A 19,093-nucleotide genomic window follows, 5' to 3' on the forward strand; every position below is an offset into this window, starting at 1 on the left:
AGAAATTAGTCTGAATTAAGCATACGCCAGGGAGCACAAAGCATAGCTGAATGGACTGAAGCATTTTTTCCGAATTTGCAAATGAATGGGTAATTATTGGCGAGTGATGGGCAGTTTTGGATGCAGCAATGGTTGGACGCTTTTCTATGCCACACAACGACAAGAGTGAAGATGGAGGACCACAGTCTGGACGTGCAGGGGACCTGAGAATGGGGGAAAACAAGCTGGGAGCAGGTAACAGAGCTCACCTGCTCAAGAAGAGAAACCACCTCTTCCCCACACTCAGTGGTTCCTTGAAGCCTGGGATGGGGATGAAGCCACACAGGGAGGCGGTATTTCAATGTTTAAAGGAGAAAAGGGACTCAAATATAGCATATCTCAGCACTGTCTGTTGGAGAAGGCAATGGCAAGCCACTCCAGTACTCTTGCCTAGAAAATCCCATGGATGGAGGAGCCTGGTAGGCTGCAGTCCGTGGAGTCCCTACCAGTCCGACTCGACTGAGCGACTTCACTTTCACTTTTCACTTTCACGCAATGGAGGACATGGCAACCCACTCCAGTGTTCTTGCCTGGAGAATCCCAGGGACGGCAGAGCCTGATGGGCTGCTGTCTATGGGGTCGAACAGAGTCGGACACGACTGAAGCGACTTAGCAGCAGCAGCACTGTCTGTCCGTCGCTCCTTTGTTTCTGCTAAGCGCCCGTTAGCCTTGTATTCAATTACGTTGTGCTTAATCTAGCTCCAGTTGACTTCTGTTACTTCCTTCCAATGTAATAAATCACCCGTTTCCTGACCTGGGCCCATGGTGAGCTTGTGCATGAAGAGGAAGTAACACTTGAGTGCCGTGGATTGACTGCTGGCACAAAAATACACTGCGGGGTCTCCTGGCTCAGAAGACTGGATTTCCAGGCTTCAAGGTGAGTGTGGGGGACACGTAGCTGAGAATTGCTTCTTGGACCAACTTGATTTGATCAAGGACTTGTTCATTCTGAAAAGAAATAAAAAACTCCAGCTCTTTTTTCTAGATCCATTGATACCGATTAGAAAAATATATGTCCTTTGTGGGGAATACACTCCATCCTTGCTTTCTGTCCTTTGCTTTGACCAAGTGTCGTGGAGTCTGGATAACTCTGACATCAATAGAACCTGTAGAGAAACTATAGACAAAATCCAAGAGAGACCCTGACAAGGAAAACACTTGGTTGAGGGAGTTGGCAAGCCCAGAGCAGGATTTTTTGTCTGTGCTCAGGACTCACCTGATCCCAGGAGACAAAGAGCTACACAGCAGAGAAGCTGTGGCCCATGGTCGCACCAAAGAAGCACAAGGGTGAGGTTTTAAAATCTCCATCAGCAACCTTCTAGTGATGAGATCACTTTGTAGACTCATAATCATCATGTTACTAGGCAGAACATTTTGTGGTATCAGAAGAAAAGCTTTTATCCTAGTTCAGAAAATGTAACTAGTTTATATTTCATTCAATTAGTTTTCATTTGTTAAAATGTTTATTTTAAGCTATTTTAGATTTATTTTTACTGACAGAAATAATACTAGTTGTGGTGCAAGGGATTTGGTGCTCTGTGGCATATGGTATTTTCCCGGACCAGGGATGAAACCTGTGTCCCCTGCATTGGCAGGCAGATTATTAACCACTGGACCACCAGGGAAGCCCCTCACATTCTAGCTTAATTCCCTCTTTTTTTTCCCTCAAACATTCCATGCCTTGATCAATCCCCATATAGTTCATTCCTGTCTTCTTTTATCTCCTAAAGGAACTAGAATACCACAATATATATTTCCAAGTATTTTATCCCTACCTAAATCTGTATTTTGGGTGGACTTTTCTGGTGCCATAGTTTAATTCTTTATAGGCTGAATTCTACAGAACCTGTATCTCTAACCCAGCTCTATTGACGTCTGTATATACAACTGCCTATTTCCAATTTTTATCTCATTGTCCAATAAACAATTCAAACTCTACTATCTCAAGTGGGGATTGCTACTGAAAACATGGTCCCATTTTATCTGACGTTGCAGCTTTGTAAGGAACCAAAGTCATACAAAGACCACTGAAAAACTGTATTGATCGCCTGTCTGCTAATGACAGCTGAATATTTTTCTTGTTTCAGTTTCCTCTTTTGAGCAACAACCTATCATACATGTCTACACTTACATCCATGAAACCAGAAACTCGTCTTGTTAAGAAACTCCATCCCATCAATCTCTCAAAATTATTCTACTGGATAAAATTTTTATCGGTTGATTAAGTTCTTTCTCTTCTGTAATTTTTTCAAAGTATGACTCATTAATATGAATGTTCTATTCACAATCACATCCATCTCATGAAGCTCAAATGCTCTTAGCTTTCTCTAATCCAACCAGACAGAACTGGCATGTCTTCCTCAGAGCTCCCAAAGGACTTGTGATTATAGCATTGCTATTATATTGTATTATTATATACTATATGATTTTATAGATTATTATATTCAAATCCATCATAATTATTTCCTTACTAGGCTGTCAGCTCCTTAGAGAAAAGATCTGTCTTCTACCCAGTTTTGTACCCTTTGTATTTGGAAAAATAGCGGGACATAGGAAAATGTCAAGAAAAACTATTGATAAGCGTACAGGGAGTGATGAAAAGACAAAGGAACAAAGTGTATCCTCTGGGTCTATTCTGATGAGTTCCTGATTAGGAATGCAGAGCGTGAAGGGAAAGGGTACTTTACAAGTTTTTAGAGGGAGGCTGTATCGGGGGCTGTAGGGCTGGAATGGGGTTTGTGCACAGGTGAGAGGTGGCCGTGCTCCACTGTGGTGCCCCCAGAGCAGAGGTACACGGCTGTTTGGTTGGTGTGAGCTGACTTCACAGTGAGAGGAAACAGCTCCTGCTTCTCTCGAGAGACACTGTAGCCTTCAGATAAGTCTCCTCTCTGAATATCCTTTACAACCGTAGAGTAATAAATCAGCTTCAGACCCTGCCCTGGGTCCTGCCGGTACCAGTACATGGCACTGTAGCCCAGGTTCTGTTTACACTCCAGGGTCACATCCTGGCCAGCCTCAGCGAGCAGAAATCTTATCTGGTAGATTTCAGCATCCATGGGTCCTGTAGGATAAAGATACAAAGGCTGGTGATGACACCTAGAAGGGAGCCAGACACCACTGTGAGATGAGGGTGCCGAGTGGGCGGGGGTCTGCACGTCCAGGACCAGACTTTGCTGACTGGGTGTTGGGCTCACCTGCCCCCAGGAGACAAAGGGCCAGGTAGAGGGCCCAGCTACCCATGGTAAGGACTGCGTCTTTGTACAACCCCAGACGAAGTGTGAGGGAGGCCAAGGGCAGAGGCTGGAACCCAGAGCTCCCCCTGGCTCCACATGCAGAATTTGTCACTGCGGTCAAGTGACTGTCGCAGCTGAGCTTGCACATGGAGACACTGAGAACGATCAAGACACTTGCATTTTCCCTTCCGCCTAACAGAGCTCTTTATATCCCTTCTAAACGGACAAATGCCAAATGGTGAGGAGACTGAATCTCCCATTTCCTGGTCAAAGTCACAAACAGACTGTGCCTGTGCATTCACCGTGATGAAAACTAGGAAAGGGAAATGCCTACCATGTTCAGAGTCTATGGCCTCTCTGTTAACTGCTTGATTTCCCACTAACACTGTTAGTGGGGGAACTTCAAACACAAGAGAGGTTCAGAGGTTCTGCAAAACATAAAGCCAGTTCTCTCTGTCCTCTGTATTTATTACAAATAATTGATACAGTTACTTCAGCCGAAGCTGAAGCTCAGATACTTAGGCCAGCTGATGCAAAGAACTTACTCATTAGAAAAGACCTTGATGTTGGGAAAGACTGAAGGCAGGAGGAGAAGGGGACGACAGAGGATGAAATGGTTGGATGGCATCACTGACTCGATGGATTTTGAGCAAGCTCCGGGAGTTAGCAATGGACAGGGAAGCCTAGTGTGCTGCAGTCCATGGGTCGCAAAGAGACAGACACGACTGAGTGACTCAACAACAAATTGATACAGTAGAGGTGAAGCAAAGGTGAGTCGGGTAATTTTAGCAAAAACCAAAGGGCCCTAAACCTACTCCCACCCCCATGTTGGTGGATTAGAGCAAGAGTTTGGGAGAAAACCTGGGCTTGAATTCTGGCCCTGCCAACTAGCAGCTATGGCAGTGGGCAAGTCTCTTATCCTCCCCTTGATTTTCTCACCTGTAAAATGGATATAATGAGCATCTTCTTGTAAAGTTGTTCTAAATATTATAGAAAGAATCTAGAACAGTTCTTAACACAGAATAAGCACCATATTTGTGTTTGCCGTTATTATTTTCTGGACTTTTTATTTCATTAAGAGGACTTAGGAAGCTAATACTACATCCAGGAAATTCAGATATTTACTGACATGGGATTGTGCAAGCTCACAAACATATCATTTTCCAGCACTGAGCTGAAGTTTATGCAATAAGTTTACATTCGTTGCATAAAATCATTTATTCTAGAGTCTTAGATAAATGATAATGTAGTCATAGATTATTTCTTACCAAATGTTGTTATTTTGGTAGATAAATGTTTGTTTTATTTTTATATCTGGGGGTCATCTGTGATAAAAGACAATTTTATGATGAAATTTGGTTGGAATCTGGTGGTTCAGACACTGTCGCTGCCACTTCCTGGAAGAAAGGTACATGTGTGTGTGTGTGTGTATGTGAGAGACAGAGATACAAAGGGAGAGGAAATGACGTATGATTTAGAATGCGAGTGATGAGAAAGTGCAGCCCTGGGGTAGAACTCTGAGAAAGAATGCTGGCTGAGAGCTCACTTGCAAACATCGGGTCCAGGCTTGAGGTTGAAAAGCTCATCTGTAAAGTTGAGAATCTCATTCTTCACACAGGAACACTTTTGGTGCTTTGTTAAATACTAGGCATTGCTTCTGAGGATAATGTTTTAAACTCATCAAGTAGGATATACAGTATTACAAAAGATACCAATTATTCTGAAATGCAGAATAAATGCAAATGTTGTCAAGATATCTTCAAGGAAATTTATGATATATATACATCTTAAAAATTCATTTAATAAAACATATCCTGGGGGACTTTCTTGGTGGTCCAGTGGTTAAGAATCTGCCTTCCAATGCAGGGGACATGGGTTTGATCCCTAGTCTGGGAACTAAGGTCCCACCTGCCATGGGGCAACCAAGCCTGTGTGCCACAACTAGAGAAAACTGTGAGCCCAACAAACAATCGCCCATGCTGAAAGTAGACACAATGCAGCCAAATAAATAAGTAAATGTTGAAAATATATATATATATTCTGAAATATATCTGAAAACTGGCAAGATTTCCAAGCAGGGAGTGATGAGAGTAATGATATTTACTCTATGTAACAGGACATGAAAATATCTGAAAATTTCATATCAACTGTAATACACATCAAGTGTTATAATACACAAACTGCTGCTGCTGCTAAGTCACTTAAGTCGTGTCCGACTCTGTGCGACCCCATAGACAGCAGCCCACCAGGCTCCCCCGTCCCTGGGATTCTCCAGGCAAGAACACTGGAGTGGGTTGCTATTTCCTTCTCCAATGCATGAAAGTGAAAAGTGAAAGTGAAGTCGCTCAGTCGTGTCCGACTTTTCGAGACCCCATGGACTGCAGCCTACCAGGCTCCTCTGCCCATGGGATTTTCCAGGCAAGAGTACTGGAGTGGGGTGCCATTGCCTTCTCTGATACACAAAAAATTTATGCAAATACCCTGTGATTTCCATTATTGACTTTGTCACAGGTTCTACTAACACTGCTCTGATTTATTCATTACGTCTATCGTGAACTAAAAGCTGTATTTTAGTTAGACGTTAGTAAAAATAAAGGCTCATTTTCCCACTCAGATTCATGGATTTCTGAATTCTACCCTTGTACCCCTTGGAGGTCCATGGGTCCCAGGTTAAAAATTTGTGCTTTAGAAGAGAACATTCTTTGTGGTAAAATACAAGGACAAGAAGTATTAGGAAGTTCATGTATCCTGAGAAATATTTTATCTACAGTGCAAGTTCAGATTTGTTAAAGCGGTTTGATTAAAAAAATAAAACACTTTAGACTGATTGACAGACCTAAGCTATGACAAGAACAGGACTTACTAGATTATGTTCTAGTCCTAGAAATATGATTCTTACAGACATGAGGTGATACCTTGTCTCAGGTGTGGCTCCTGGTGAACACGAATCTTCACTTCTGGAGAAGGTGTTTTTATAAGACTAAAATGAAATGGGCTAATGTGAAGTCTTGGCAGAAACTATTTTAATCAATAAACTCCTTCTGAGTATTAAAAGATACATTTATAATACATTAAAAAATAAATTTAGGAAAAACAGGAAAAAATCAACAAAATATGTAAGGTGTATTGGATAAAAAATACAGAGCAATGCTGAGAGAATTTAAAGACCTCAATAAAGCAGCATGTGGGGACATTTGGAAAGGGGAAAGTATTCTGTATCTTGAGTATCATGCTTGTTATTGTTGTTTAATCTCTAAGTCGTGTCCAACTAAGAGTGTCCAACTCTTTGGCAATCCCATGGACTGTAGCATGCCAGGCTCCTCTGTCCATGGGATTTCCCAGGTAGAGTGGGTTGCCACTTCCTCCTCTAGAGGGTCTTCCTTACCCAGGGATCAAACCCTTGTCTTCTACTTTGGCAGGCGGATTCTTTACTATTGAGTCATTAGGGAAGCCCATCCGGTAGGTCTCCCGTGTGTGTGTGTGTGTGTGTGTGTGTGTGTGTTTGTAGCTTAGTCGTGTCCAACTCTTTGCAACCCCGTACACTGTAGCCCGCTAGGCTCCTCTGTCCATGGGATTCTCCAGGCAAGAATACTGGAGTGGGTTGCCATTTCCTTCTCTAGCAGATGTTCCCCACCCAAGAATCGAACCCAGGTCTCCCCCATTGCATGCAGATTCTTTACTGTTTGAGCCACCAGGGAAGCCCTATCATGTAAGTTACATGGGTCTGAAAATTTATTAAACATGTTAAAATATATACTTGAAATGGGTATATTTTATTGTGACTATGTTATCTCAAAGTGCTTTTAAAACTTATCTGATTATAGTATTCAGGAGGTAGGGAGTTGTTGAGTTTCTTGCTCAGTTTCTCTGGCAGGAACAGCTGAGAAAAGCAGTGATGAACCCTGAGGAGTCTCTGGATCAATGAATGTGCAGAGCCAGGAGATCAGGGTACCCCTGCTGATTATCCTTATTCCTGCAGGCACTGTTTTGCAAGATGAAAAGCACAGAACTGCATATTTTAATAAAGATTGTTAGGAACCCAGCAAGGTCACATCCTGTGTCTCCTTTGCCAGATACCCTGCAACCTGGGGAATCCAAGACCCCCTACAGCTTCCTGCCCCACCCTTGGGTTTGTTTTCCACCTCCCCTTCTGCTCATCCTGTGTGGCCATTTACAGATTTTTCTTTCTGGCTAATGCTCTTTCAAGGTGGGTTTCTGTTAGTTCCTACCCTCCTACGACACCACTGATTTCCTGAGCTGGGTGCACGGTGAGTTTGTGCTCTAAGAAGAGCTGACGCGCAGCACTGTGGACTGGCTGCTGGCACAGAAATACAGAGCCGAGTCCGCTGCCTCGGTGGAGTTGATTTCCAGGCTGCAGGGTGAGTTTTGGGGGCACTCAGCTGAAAATCGCTGTTTGAACAGAGCTGTATCTTCCATCATGTCTTGATTCTGAAAATAAACCAAAAACTCAAATGCTTCTTCCAGCTTCTTGCGATACCAGTAAACGTAAGCGTGTCCTTCTTTGGGAACACAATCCATCTTTGCTCTCTGGTCTTTTCCTTTGATCAGATGACTTGGACTCTGAGTGACCTCAGTGTCCATGGAACCTGTGAGAAAAGAGACAGATGGTGTAGTGAAAGCCCAGGAGAAAGCCTGATTTTGCAACCACAGGAGAAAGTACTGAGATTGGAATCCAACAACTTCACAACAGGAACTTACCTGCTCCCCAGAAAAAAAGGGCCGCACAGCATAGGAGGCCGAGGCACATGGCTGGCTCAGGGAGAAAGTAGAGCAGTGGCTTTTCCTCTGAGGCGCCTCATCTCCTTCAGCACCCCCTTGTGATGTGGTCGATTTCTGTGGTCATCATAGTCCCTGGGTACCTGAGACTCTAACATTTCTTAGGCTTAGGGGAGGGAAAGCTGGTGAAACAACTAGCTTGAATTTTAAACTGCTTTAATATTTTTCCTGAATCTTCTCTTTCATTATCCTGTATATAAAATCACACATCATTAATTTATTTGCTTTTCAAATTTGTCAGTTTGCCTCCTCCCATCCTCACTTCCCTCTCAGGCAATGAAACATACAACTTGCTGTATGTCAAACACAGCTGCTTCTACCACATTTACAAAATCATGCAGCCGCTATTTAAGTTAAATGTTGAACTTATAAAAATTATATTTATGTTGAATATGCAATGCATCTGAAAGTGAAAGTGAAAGTCGCTCAGTCCTGTCCGACTCCTGTGACCCCATGGACTATACAGTCCATGGAATTCTCTAGGCCAGAATACTGGAGTGGGTAGTGTTTCCCTTCTCCAAGGGATCTTCCCAGCCCAGAGATCGAACCCAGGTCTCCCGCAATGCAAGCGATTCTTTACCATCTGAGCCACAAGGGAAGCAATGCATCTAGGTAAACACAAAAATGAATGATCTTGCCTGAACCAATCAGCTTAGGAGTTAGAGTATCCCTGAGACTTTTTCAATCCCTGTGCTTTTTTTAAAATTTTTTTTTATTTTTATGATTCTTTCTCTACCCCATCCAGGTAACCATAACCCTGAAGTTTATATTTTTATTCACTTGCTCTTCATTATAATTTATGTTAGGGCTTCCCTTGGGGCTCACGTGGTAAAGAATCTGCCTGTAATGTAGGAGACCCAGGTTCAAACCCTGGGTGCAAAGATATCCTTGAAAAGGGAATAGCAACCCACTACAGTATCCTTGCCCGGAGAATCCCTTGGACAGAAGAGACCGGCAAGCTATAGTCCATGGAGTCACAAAGAGTCAGACATTAATGAGTGACTAACACGCTAAGAGTCCATAAATTATATATTATTTAACATTGTATGTCTGAAATGTATCTAAGGGGGATCAGTCTCTTCATAATTTTTTTCTGTAACATGCTTTTTTAAAAATTCAACATTATGTCTATAATATTAATTCATGTTATTACATACAATTTTCGATAATTCCCTGGTACGTAGGATTCTATTCTATTTGTCAGAATTTATTATCCATTCTTAAATTAATGCACACTGGTGTTTTATTTTCTCCAGATTTTGATGCTACTGCAAATGGGACCTCATTCTTAGGTATTCCTTTACATACTTCGGTGCAAGATTTTCTCTACACCAGGTAATATAGTAATCAAGCATTAGGGTCACCACATCAGCTTAACATATTAATAACAAGAGAAAATGGTTTCTAATCTATTTAAGTCAAATAAATAGTCAAGTGTTTTCAAATGTTCCACATCTAGGACACATTTAGCATGTAATGTTCCTTGAATTTTGCCAGTCTAATGGGTGGGTGACAGAGGATGAGATGGTTGGATGGCGTCATCGACTCAACGGACATGAGTTTGAGCAAGCTCTGGATAACCGTGAAGGACAGGGAAGCTGGTGTGCTGGAATCCATGGGGCTGCAGAGTCAGACATGACTTAGCAACTAAGCAACAAATGGGTTGAAGTGATATCTCACTGTAGTTTTAGTTCACATTTTTATGATTGCTAAGGAGGCTCAACGTAGTTTTTGCTTTCATGGACCACTGGTGTTTTCTGTACACCGCCTTTTGCTTATATTACTTTTTGGTTGATTAGCTATTATTTATTTGTAACAATTCCTTATATATCCCAGGTATAAACTTTTTCATTGATTTGTGCTGCTAATATTGGGTTGGTCAAAAATTTCATTGGGGTTTTTCCATACTCTGCTACAGAAAAACATAAATGAACTTTTTGGCCAACCCAATGCTTTTCAATTTGTGACTTGTGTTTCAGTCTTTAGGATGCTTTTTTTGGGTTGATATTCCTTTTTTAGGAGAATCTATATTTTTCTTCGGGGGGGTATGCATTCTGTAATTCTTTATAAGCAATGCTCCTACAGTCGAAGTTCATAAAGATATACTCCCATGTTACTTGTGAAATAGTTAACACTTTGGATGTTGATTTTAAGCATTTAATCCTTTCATAATTCATTTCTGCTTATGCTGTGAAAATTGGTTTAAATTAATCTTTCTTTGGAAAGCAACCTGTCCTACAAGACCTCATTGTATATTGCATTATTCTTCTACATACCTGTAATGATGGCTCTATCAGATATAAACTGGCTATGTATGCAAGGGCCTATTTTTAATCTATTACTTTCCAATTGTCTATTTTTACCTTTTGCGTTATCCTAAAGTACAAAATAATTTGATAATTTGAAGGGAAAGTCCCCTTTGTACTTGTTCAATATTATCTTCCCTATTCTCTCTGCTTTTCACTTAAATTTCAGAAGAATTTTGTCAAGTCTTATGAAAATATCTTTTGTGGTTTTGCTTAGTGCTACATTGAACACATATACGGGAATACTCTTCCAATTGGTTAACTTTCATGATCAAAGTATGTAGCTTCACTTAGTTCAGATCTTCAAAATGCTTTCCTCTAAAATTAAAAAGTTTTCTGAGTTAGTTTTATTTAACAGATAGATTTGTTTTTTATGTATTGTATGTTATGTTAGTAAGTGGTCTCTCTCTTTAAAAAATATATTTTAGCCATTTCTTGCTATTACATGGAAATAACTGACTTTTTATATTTATGCTAAATTGGTTAAATGTTGTTAATAATGCAATGCTTTTTAAGATTTCTTTGGTTCCTCTAAATTTGCCATCTGTAATCACTTTTCCCCCTCCTTTTCTCATTCTCACCCTTTTTTCTTGTTCCACTGGCTGGAAATTCAATACAATCTTGGCTAGAAATTGTGGTTGCATTCATTTACTTATTGATCAGTTATGTTTGACCCAGACAACTGCAGATACTGGTATGTGGTAGATGCTATGGGGGTTACAAAGTGTAAGGTCAGACTCTGCTATTAAAATTATTATTGGCATGCCAGGATATTTGCAAATCATTCTCTCAACTGTTACTGGACTAAGCCATGTTGGCTGACCCACAGGAAGTCAAAACACGAGATGCCCAGGTTTGCAGCAGAGAAGGGGTTTGTTTGCAAGACTGCAAGCAAGAAGATGAAATTAAAAGATGTGTACTCCTTGGAAGCAAAGCTATGACAAACCTAGACAGCATATTAAAAAGCAGAGACATTCCTTTGCTGACAAAGGTCTGTGTAGTCAAAGCTGTGGTTTCTCCAGTAGTCATGTATGGATGGGAGAGTTGGGCTATAAAGAAAGCTGAGTGCTGAAGAACTGATGCTTTTGAACTGTTGGAGAAGACAAGAGTGTTGGAGAAAACTCTTGAGAGTCCCTTGGACTGCAATAAGATCAAACCAGTCAATCCTAAAGGAAGTCAGCCCTGAATATTCATTGGAAGCACTGATGCTGAGGTTGAAGCTCCAACACTTTGGCCACCCGATGCGAAGAACTGACTCATTGGAAAAGACCCTGATTCTGGGAAAGACTGAAGGCAGGAGGAGAAGGGGACAACAGAGGATGAGATGGTTGGATGGCATCCCTGACTTGATGGACATGAGTTTGAGCAAGCTCTAGGAGTTGGGGATGGACAAGGAGGCCTGGCATGCTGCAGTCCATGGGGTCACAAAGAGTCAGACACGACTGAGTGGCTGAACTGAAGCAAGAAGATGAGAGCAGATCTCATATCCCCCTCTCTGCAGCCAAGGGACTCAGGCACATATGTGATCAAGAATAAAGAAACAAGGCTGTCTCAGGTGTGAGGTGCATGGGGATCATGGGGAAAGGTGATTGGGAAAAGGTATGGTAATCCTGATCCTGCTCAGGGGTGACTAAGCTTACAAGTCTCTGCAGGTTCATAAATGAAGTCTCTCAGCTTGATCTGAGGGTGAAGTTTTTGGTCCTCTAATGTTAAAAGTCACCAAGCAGACACTTGCTTACTTCCAGTTGGAGGATCTCTGGTTCCATCCATTCTTAACCAGCTCAACTGGAAGTAGACACAGTTGAACTACAGGCAGCTGATTCCAGGTCCTGGAAAACAAGTGGGACAAACATCTCCTTGCTGAGACTTACCTGCCCCTTGGAGGCTATGCAAGTCTTAAAAAGACTGAAGGCAGGTGAGGGGCCTTTGACTAATCATTACCCACAGTTGTACAGCCACTATTAAGAGATCTCACTTGAGTTTCATGCAGCACCCAACAACTTCTCAGATGGGAGGTCAATCTGTGCCTGCACTTTGTGCTCAGTTTTACAGAAAGACCCGCATCACCCCCTAGTGGTCAGTTTTTGCAAATCTTCTTCCCACTTGGTCCTAACCCATGGCTGTGGTGAGTGATAAGTGACAACCACTCATTCCTGTCCCACTCTTTGTGACCCCATGGACTGTAGCCCACCAGACTCCTCTTTCCATGGGATTTTCCAGGCAAGAATACTGAGTGGGTTGCCATTCCCTTCTCCAGGGGATCTTCCTGACCCAGGGATCGAACCAGGGTCTCTTGCATTGCAGGCAGATTCTTTACCATCCAAGCCAGCATCCATTCTATATGGTTATGGTAGCCCTCTCAGTTCTCCCCTTCTGTTGCCTCCTGTATTCTCAGCCTATGTTTTTTTCACACTGTCCTTTGTAGTTTCATACTCTAGCCAGGATGATTTAAAAAAATACACATGTGCATGCACACCCACATCAACAAATACTAACATGCTTACTACAGAAGTCAAATACCTAAAATCTTAATGGCAGGGCAAGGGGCATCTGAGAACACTCTGTACCTTCTGCTCAACTTGTCTGTGAACTTGAAACTGTTCTGGGAAATTAAGGCTATGAAAGATCTCAGGGACTCATATCAAATTGTATGTTAAGTTCCATAGCATATACTCTGATTTGCAAGTTCATGAATGGTCTGATGCTGATGTCTGCCTGCTTCTCTCCTGTCTCACCTCTCGCTTACCTCCTTCCTCTCTCTGCTCCTCTCACATTGCTGCATCTTCATTCATTAAGCACACCGGTTTCTTTCCTACCTGAACAATTTTGCACCAGACCTTCTATCCATGCTTGTCTGGTCTCTATCCCCAGTCCCACTTTGTAAACTCCAACCCATCTTTAGGATGTCATTGTAAACACAATTTTCTTTAAGGAAACTTCTCTGTAACTCTATTAAGTCTCCTGGGTCATAAAAAGTAGCAACTGGGTTCAAATAATACCCTGCCCAAGTCCCACTGATAGAAGGGACACCATATCCCAATAAATATTTTTTCCATGAATATGAAAATTTATCAGAGCCATAGACACAGAAAGTAACGGTTGCTGAGGCATTTTATGCCTGTCTTTTAGAAAGAAGACTTATGAGCTTCTGTTGCTTAGCAACAGGGGAGGAAGGTTTCTGTTCTTACTAAACTGTACTTGATTACCTCTTCTCTTATCCCCTCTGAGCAATAGGATAACAATCCTTTCCACTAATTCCTTTTAATATGTAAGTTGCTATTGTAAGCAAGAGAAGGAAATGACAACCCACTCCAGTATTCTTGCCTGGAAAATCCCACAGACAGAAGAGCCTGGTGGACTACAGTCCATGGTGTTGCAAGGAGTTGGACACGTCTGAGCAAGCATACATGCACTGTTCTAAGCAGCCCTTTTGGCTTGAATTACGGTTACTTACCTTTTATTTATTTTTAACAGCTTCCTCCCAACCCAGAATTCGAACCCAGGTCTCCAACCCAGGTCTCCCACATTGCAGGCGGATTCTGTACCAGCTGAGCCCCAAGGGTAGTCCAAGAATACTGGAGTAGGTTAGCCTATCCCTTCTCCAGCGGATCTTCCCGACCCAGGAATCAAACCAGGGTCTCCTGCATTGAGGGGGATTATTTACCAACTGAGCTATCAGGGAAGCCCTAGATTTACTTACTTTCTAATTATTTTTAACAGCTTCATTGAGCTATAATTTATGTACCAAAACTGCACATATTTAATGTACACAGTTTAATGAGTTAGCATCAGCTCGGTTCAGTTCAGTCGCTCAGTTGTGCCCAACTCTTTGCGAACCCATGGACTGCAGCACACCAGGCCTCCCTGTCCATCACAACTCCCAGAGTTTACCCAAACTCATGTCCATTGAGTCAGTGATGCCATCCAACCATCTCATCCTCATGAAATTTCAATTTAACAGCTCCCCATGTCCCCCTTCTCCAAAGACATTAGCAACCAGTAAATGGAAGTATTTTATTTCTTTTAAGTATTCTATTATATGTGTGTATATATATATATATGTGTGTGTTTATATATATATATATGTAAAGTACATACAGATATATTATATATATGATGGATCCCTTCATCTGTTGATTGACGCTTAGATTGAGACATCAGTTGAGAAAGGTAAATACTACATTGAATAGCACTAATGAGAAATCTTGGCAGAAAATACTTTAACAAATAAATTTCTTATGAGTATCTAAATGTACTTTCATAAAATGATTCTTACATCAGGAAAATCTTTGGGAAACTTTAACAAAATATATGCAGGGGATTTTATTGTTCAGTTGCTCAGTTGTGTCTACTCTTTGTGACCCCATGGACTGCAGCATGCCAGGCCTCCCTGTCCATCACCAACTCCTGGAGTTTACTCAAACTCGTGCCCACTGAGTCTGTGATGCCATCCAACCATCTCATCCTCTGTCATCCCCTTCTCCTGCTGCCTTCAATCTTTCTTAGCATTAGGGTCTTTTCCAGTGGGTTGGTTTTTCACATCAGATGACCTAACTCTTGGAGCTTCAGCTTCAGTATTAGTCCTTCCAATGAATATTCAGAGTTGATGTCATTTAGGATTGATGGGTTTGATTTCCTTGCTGTCCAAAGGGCTCTCAAGAGTTTTCTCCAGCACCACATTTCAAAAGCATCAATTCTTTGACTCTCAGACTTCTTTGTGGTTCCACTCACATCTGTACATGAATACTGAGAAACCATAGTTGGACAATATGGACCTTTGTCAGCAAAGTGATGTCTCTGCTTTTTAATACACTGTCTAGTTTTGTCATATCTTTTCTTCCAAGGAGCAAGCGTCTTTTAATTTCATGCCTTCAGTCACCAGCTGCAGTGATTTGAGAGCCCAAGAAAATAAAGTTTTTCACTGTTTCCAATTTTTCCTCATCTATTAGCCATGAAGTGATGGGATTGGATGCTATGATCTTATGATTAAAAAATAAGAAGCCAAGCTTAAGAAATTAAAAAGACCTCAGTAAAATAGCAAGGAGGAACTTTTAGGGGAGGGAGAAGCATTCTGTGTCTTGATTGTCATCTCAGCTATCTATGCTGCTAAGTCGCTTCAGTCGTGTCCGACTCCGTGCGACCCCATAGAGGCAGCTCACCAGGCTCCCCCATCCCTGGGATTCTGCAGGCAAGAACACTGGAGTGGGTTGCCATTTCCTTCTCCAGTGCATGAAAGTGAAAAGTGAAAGTGAAGTTGCTCAGTCGTGTCCAACTCTTAGCGACGCCATGGACTGCAGCCTACTAGGCTCCTCCATCCATGGGATTTTCCAGGCAAGAGTACTGGAGTGGGGTGTCATTGCCTTCTCCTGCCAGCTATCTATACAGGTGCAAAATCTCATCAAAAAGTATTGAAACATATACTCAAATTGGGTGCATTTTATTGCAGAGTTGTTGCTTTTAAAGCTTGTGTAATTGTAGTATTCAGGACCTAGGGAGTTGCTGAGTTTCTTGCTCAGCTCCTCTGGCAGGGACAGCTGAAAGAAGCAGCCATGAACCCCTAAGGAGTCCGTGGGTTTGGATCAATTAATGTGCTGAGCAAGATGATCAGGGTGCCTCTGTTGCTTATCCTTATTTCTGAAGGCACAGTTTTGCCAGGTGAAATGCTCAAAATTACACTTCTTAATAAAGATTATTAGGAACCCATCAAGGTCACATCCTGTGTCTCCTTTGCCAGATACCCTGCAAACTGGGGAATCTGAGACCACTTACAGCTTCCTGCCCCATCCTTGGGTTTTTGTTCCCACCAGCTGTTTTCCACCTCCCCTTCTGCTCATCCTGTGTTGCCATTTACAGATTTTTCCTTCTGCTTTATGCTCTTTCAAGGTGGGTTTCTGTTAGTTCCCACCCTCCTACGACACCACTGATTTCCTGAGCTGGGTGCACGGTGAGTTTGTGCTCTAAGAAGAGCTGACGCGCAGCACTGTGGACTGGCTGCTGGCACAGAAATACAGAGCCGAGTCCGCTGCCTCGGTGGAGTTGATTTCCAGGCTGCAGGGTGAGTTTTGGGGGCATTCAGCTAAAAATCGCTCTTTGAACACTTCTGTGCCTTTCACAATGTCTTGCTTCTGAAAGTAAACTAAGAACTCGAGTGCTTCTTCCAGCTTCCTGCGATACCAGTAAACATTAATATGTCCTCTTATGGGGACACAATCCATCTTTGCTTTCTGGCCTTTTCCTTTGACCAGATGACCTGGACTCTGGATGACCTCAGTGTCCATGGAGCCTGTAAGGAAAGAGACAGAAAGTTCACAAAAAAGCCCTTAAAGGAGCCTGATTTTGCAGCTGCAGGAGAAAGTCCTGAATCTAGAATCCAAGAAATTCACCTCACCTGCTCCCCAGATAAAAAGAGCCACACAGCACAGGAGACCAAAGCACATGGCTGGCTCAAGGAGAAAGCAGAGCAGAGGCTTCTCCTCTCAGGCTCCTCCTCCCCCTGCAGCACCTCCTTGTGACGTGCTCTCTTCCTGTGGTCATCACAGCCCCCACGTACTTGAGAGTCTAACTGGGAGGGCAGGGAAGCTGGTGAAACAACTCGCGTGGATTCAGACTTTCAATTGTCTTTTTTCCTGATTCGGCCCTTTCATCATTTCTTTAAAAAAAAAAAAAAATCAGTTACACATCAATATCTTCTTTGCTTTTTATCTTGTCTATCTGCCTCCTCCCCTCCTCCCTTCCCTCTCAGGTAATGAAATACACAACTTGCTGTACCTCAGTCATAGCTTCCACTGCAGTTGCAAATTAACAGAGTAGCTATTTTATATTAACAAGCCAAATTTTTTTTTAATTTTATTTTATTTTTAAACTTTACACAATTGTATTAGTTTTGCCAAATATCAAAATGAATCCACCACAGGTATACATGTGTTCCCCATCCTGAACCCTCCTCCCTCCTCCCTCCCCATACCCTCCCTCTGGGTCGTCCCAGTGCCCTAGCCCCAAGCATCCAGTATCATGCATCGAACCTGGACTGGCAACTCATTTCATACATGATATTTTACATGTTTCAATGCCATTCTCCCAAAGCTTCCCACCCTCTCCCTCTCCCACAGAGTCCGTAAGACTGTTCTATACATCAGTGTCTCTTTTGCTGTCTCGTACACAGGGTTATTGTTACCATCTTTCTAAATTCCATATATATGCGTTAGTATACTGTATTGGTGTTTTTCTTTCTGGCTTACTTCACTCTGTATAATAGGCTCCAGTTTCATCCACCTCATTAGAACTGATTCAAATGTATTCTTTTTAATGGCTGAGTAATACTCCATTGTGTATATGTACCATAGCTTTCTTATCCATTCATCTGCTGATGGACATCTAGGTTGCTTCCATGTCCTGGCTATTATAAACAGTGCTGCGATGAACATTGGGGTACACATGTCTCTTTCCCTTCTGGTTTCCTCAGTGTGTATGCCCAGCAGTGGGACTGCTGGATCATAAGGCAGTTCTATTTCCAGTTTTTTAAGGAATCTCCACACTGTTCTCCATAGTGGCTGTACTAGTTTGCATTCCCACCAACAGTGTAAGAGGGTTCCCTTTTCTCCACACCCTCTCCAGCATTTATTATTTGTAGACTTTTGGATTGCAGCCATTCTGACTGGTGTGAGATGGTACCTCATTGTGGTTTTGATTTGCATTTCTCTGATAATGAGTGATGTTGAGCATCTTTTCATGTGTTTGTTAGCCATCTGTATGTCTTCTTTGGAGAAATGTCTATTTAGTTCTTTGGCCCATTTTTTGATTGGGTCATTTATTTTTCTGGAGTTGAGCTGTAGGAGTTGAACAAGCCAAATTTTGAACAATACAAAAGAAGTATTTGTGATGGATATATAAAGCATCTAGAGAAATAATAAAATGAGTCATCTAGCCTGAAACTGTTAGCTTAGGAGACAGATTTTCTCTGAGAATTTTTAAGTCCCTGTGTTATTTTTCCAGATTTTATCATTCTTTCCCTACCAGGTCTGGGTAAACATAATCCCAGAGTTCCAGTGTTTACTCACTTTCGTTCCATTTTCAGTTTTAGATTTGTGTAAGAATCTGTAAGTTACATACGAATCAGTATTTTATGTCTTTGAAATTTATCTAAGGGGTTTATTCTGTTTATACTTTCTTCTGTGTCATTTTTAAATTCAGCATTCAGTTCAGTTCAGTCGCTCAGTTGTGTCCGACTCTTCATGACCCCATGAATCGCAGCCCGCCAGGCCTCCCTGTCCATCACCAACTCTAAGAGTTCACTCAGACTCACGTCCATTGAGTCTGTGATGCCATCCAGCCATCTCATCCTCTGTCGTCCCCTTCTCCTCCTGCCCCCAATCCCTTCCACAGCATCAGAGTGTTTTCCAATGAGTCAACTCTTCGCATGAGATGGTCAAAGTACTGGAGTTTCAGCTTTAGCAACATTTCTTCCAAAGAAATCCCAGGGCTAATCTCCTTCAGAATGGACTGGTTGGATCTCCTTGCAGTCCAAGGGACTCTATTATTCAGCATTATATCTGTGATAATAATTTATTATTATTTCATATAATAATTTAAATGATAATACTTTATTATTATTGTTTTTGCAGATAATTTCATATAATTCACTTTTGCTAATGTGTGCATCCCTGCTCATTCCCTCAGTCATGTCTGACTCTTTGTGACCCCATGGACTGTAGCCCACCA

At 42.0% G+C, this 19,093-nt stretch overlaps 1 pseudogene and 1 gene segment (V, D, J or C); both read right to left on the reverse strand.

Annotated features, from left to right (window-relative positions):
• Window positions 1–7,553: 7,553 nt before the first annotated feature.
• Window positions 7,554–8,040, reverse strand: LOC147373623 (putative non-functional T cell receptor beta variable 23-1). The segment is given in 2 exon segments: window positions 7,554–7,879; window positions 7,992–8,040. Coding segments are annotated over 2 exon segments (375 nt in total).
• Window positions 8,041–16,332: 8,292 nt separating this feature from the next.
• Window positions 16,333–16,812, reverse strand: LOC147373624 (putative non-functional T cell receptor beta variable 23-1 pseudogene; annotated as a pseudogene).
• Between the last annotated feature and the right edge of the window lie 2,281 nt (window positions 16,813–19,093).

The sequence above is a fragment of the Bos grunniens genome, chromosome 4 (assembly GCF_055505025.1).
Source record: "Bos grunniens cultivar Pamir isolate PY7600 chromosome 4, Bosgru_T2T1.0, whole genome shotgun sequence".
Lineage (NCBI taxonomy): Eukaryota > Metazoa > Chordata > Mammalia > Artiodactyla > Bovidae > Bos > Bos grunniens.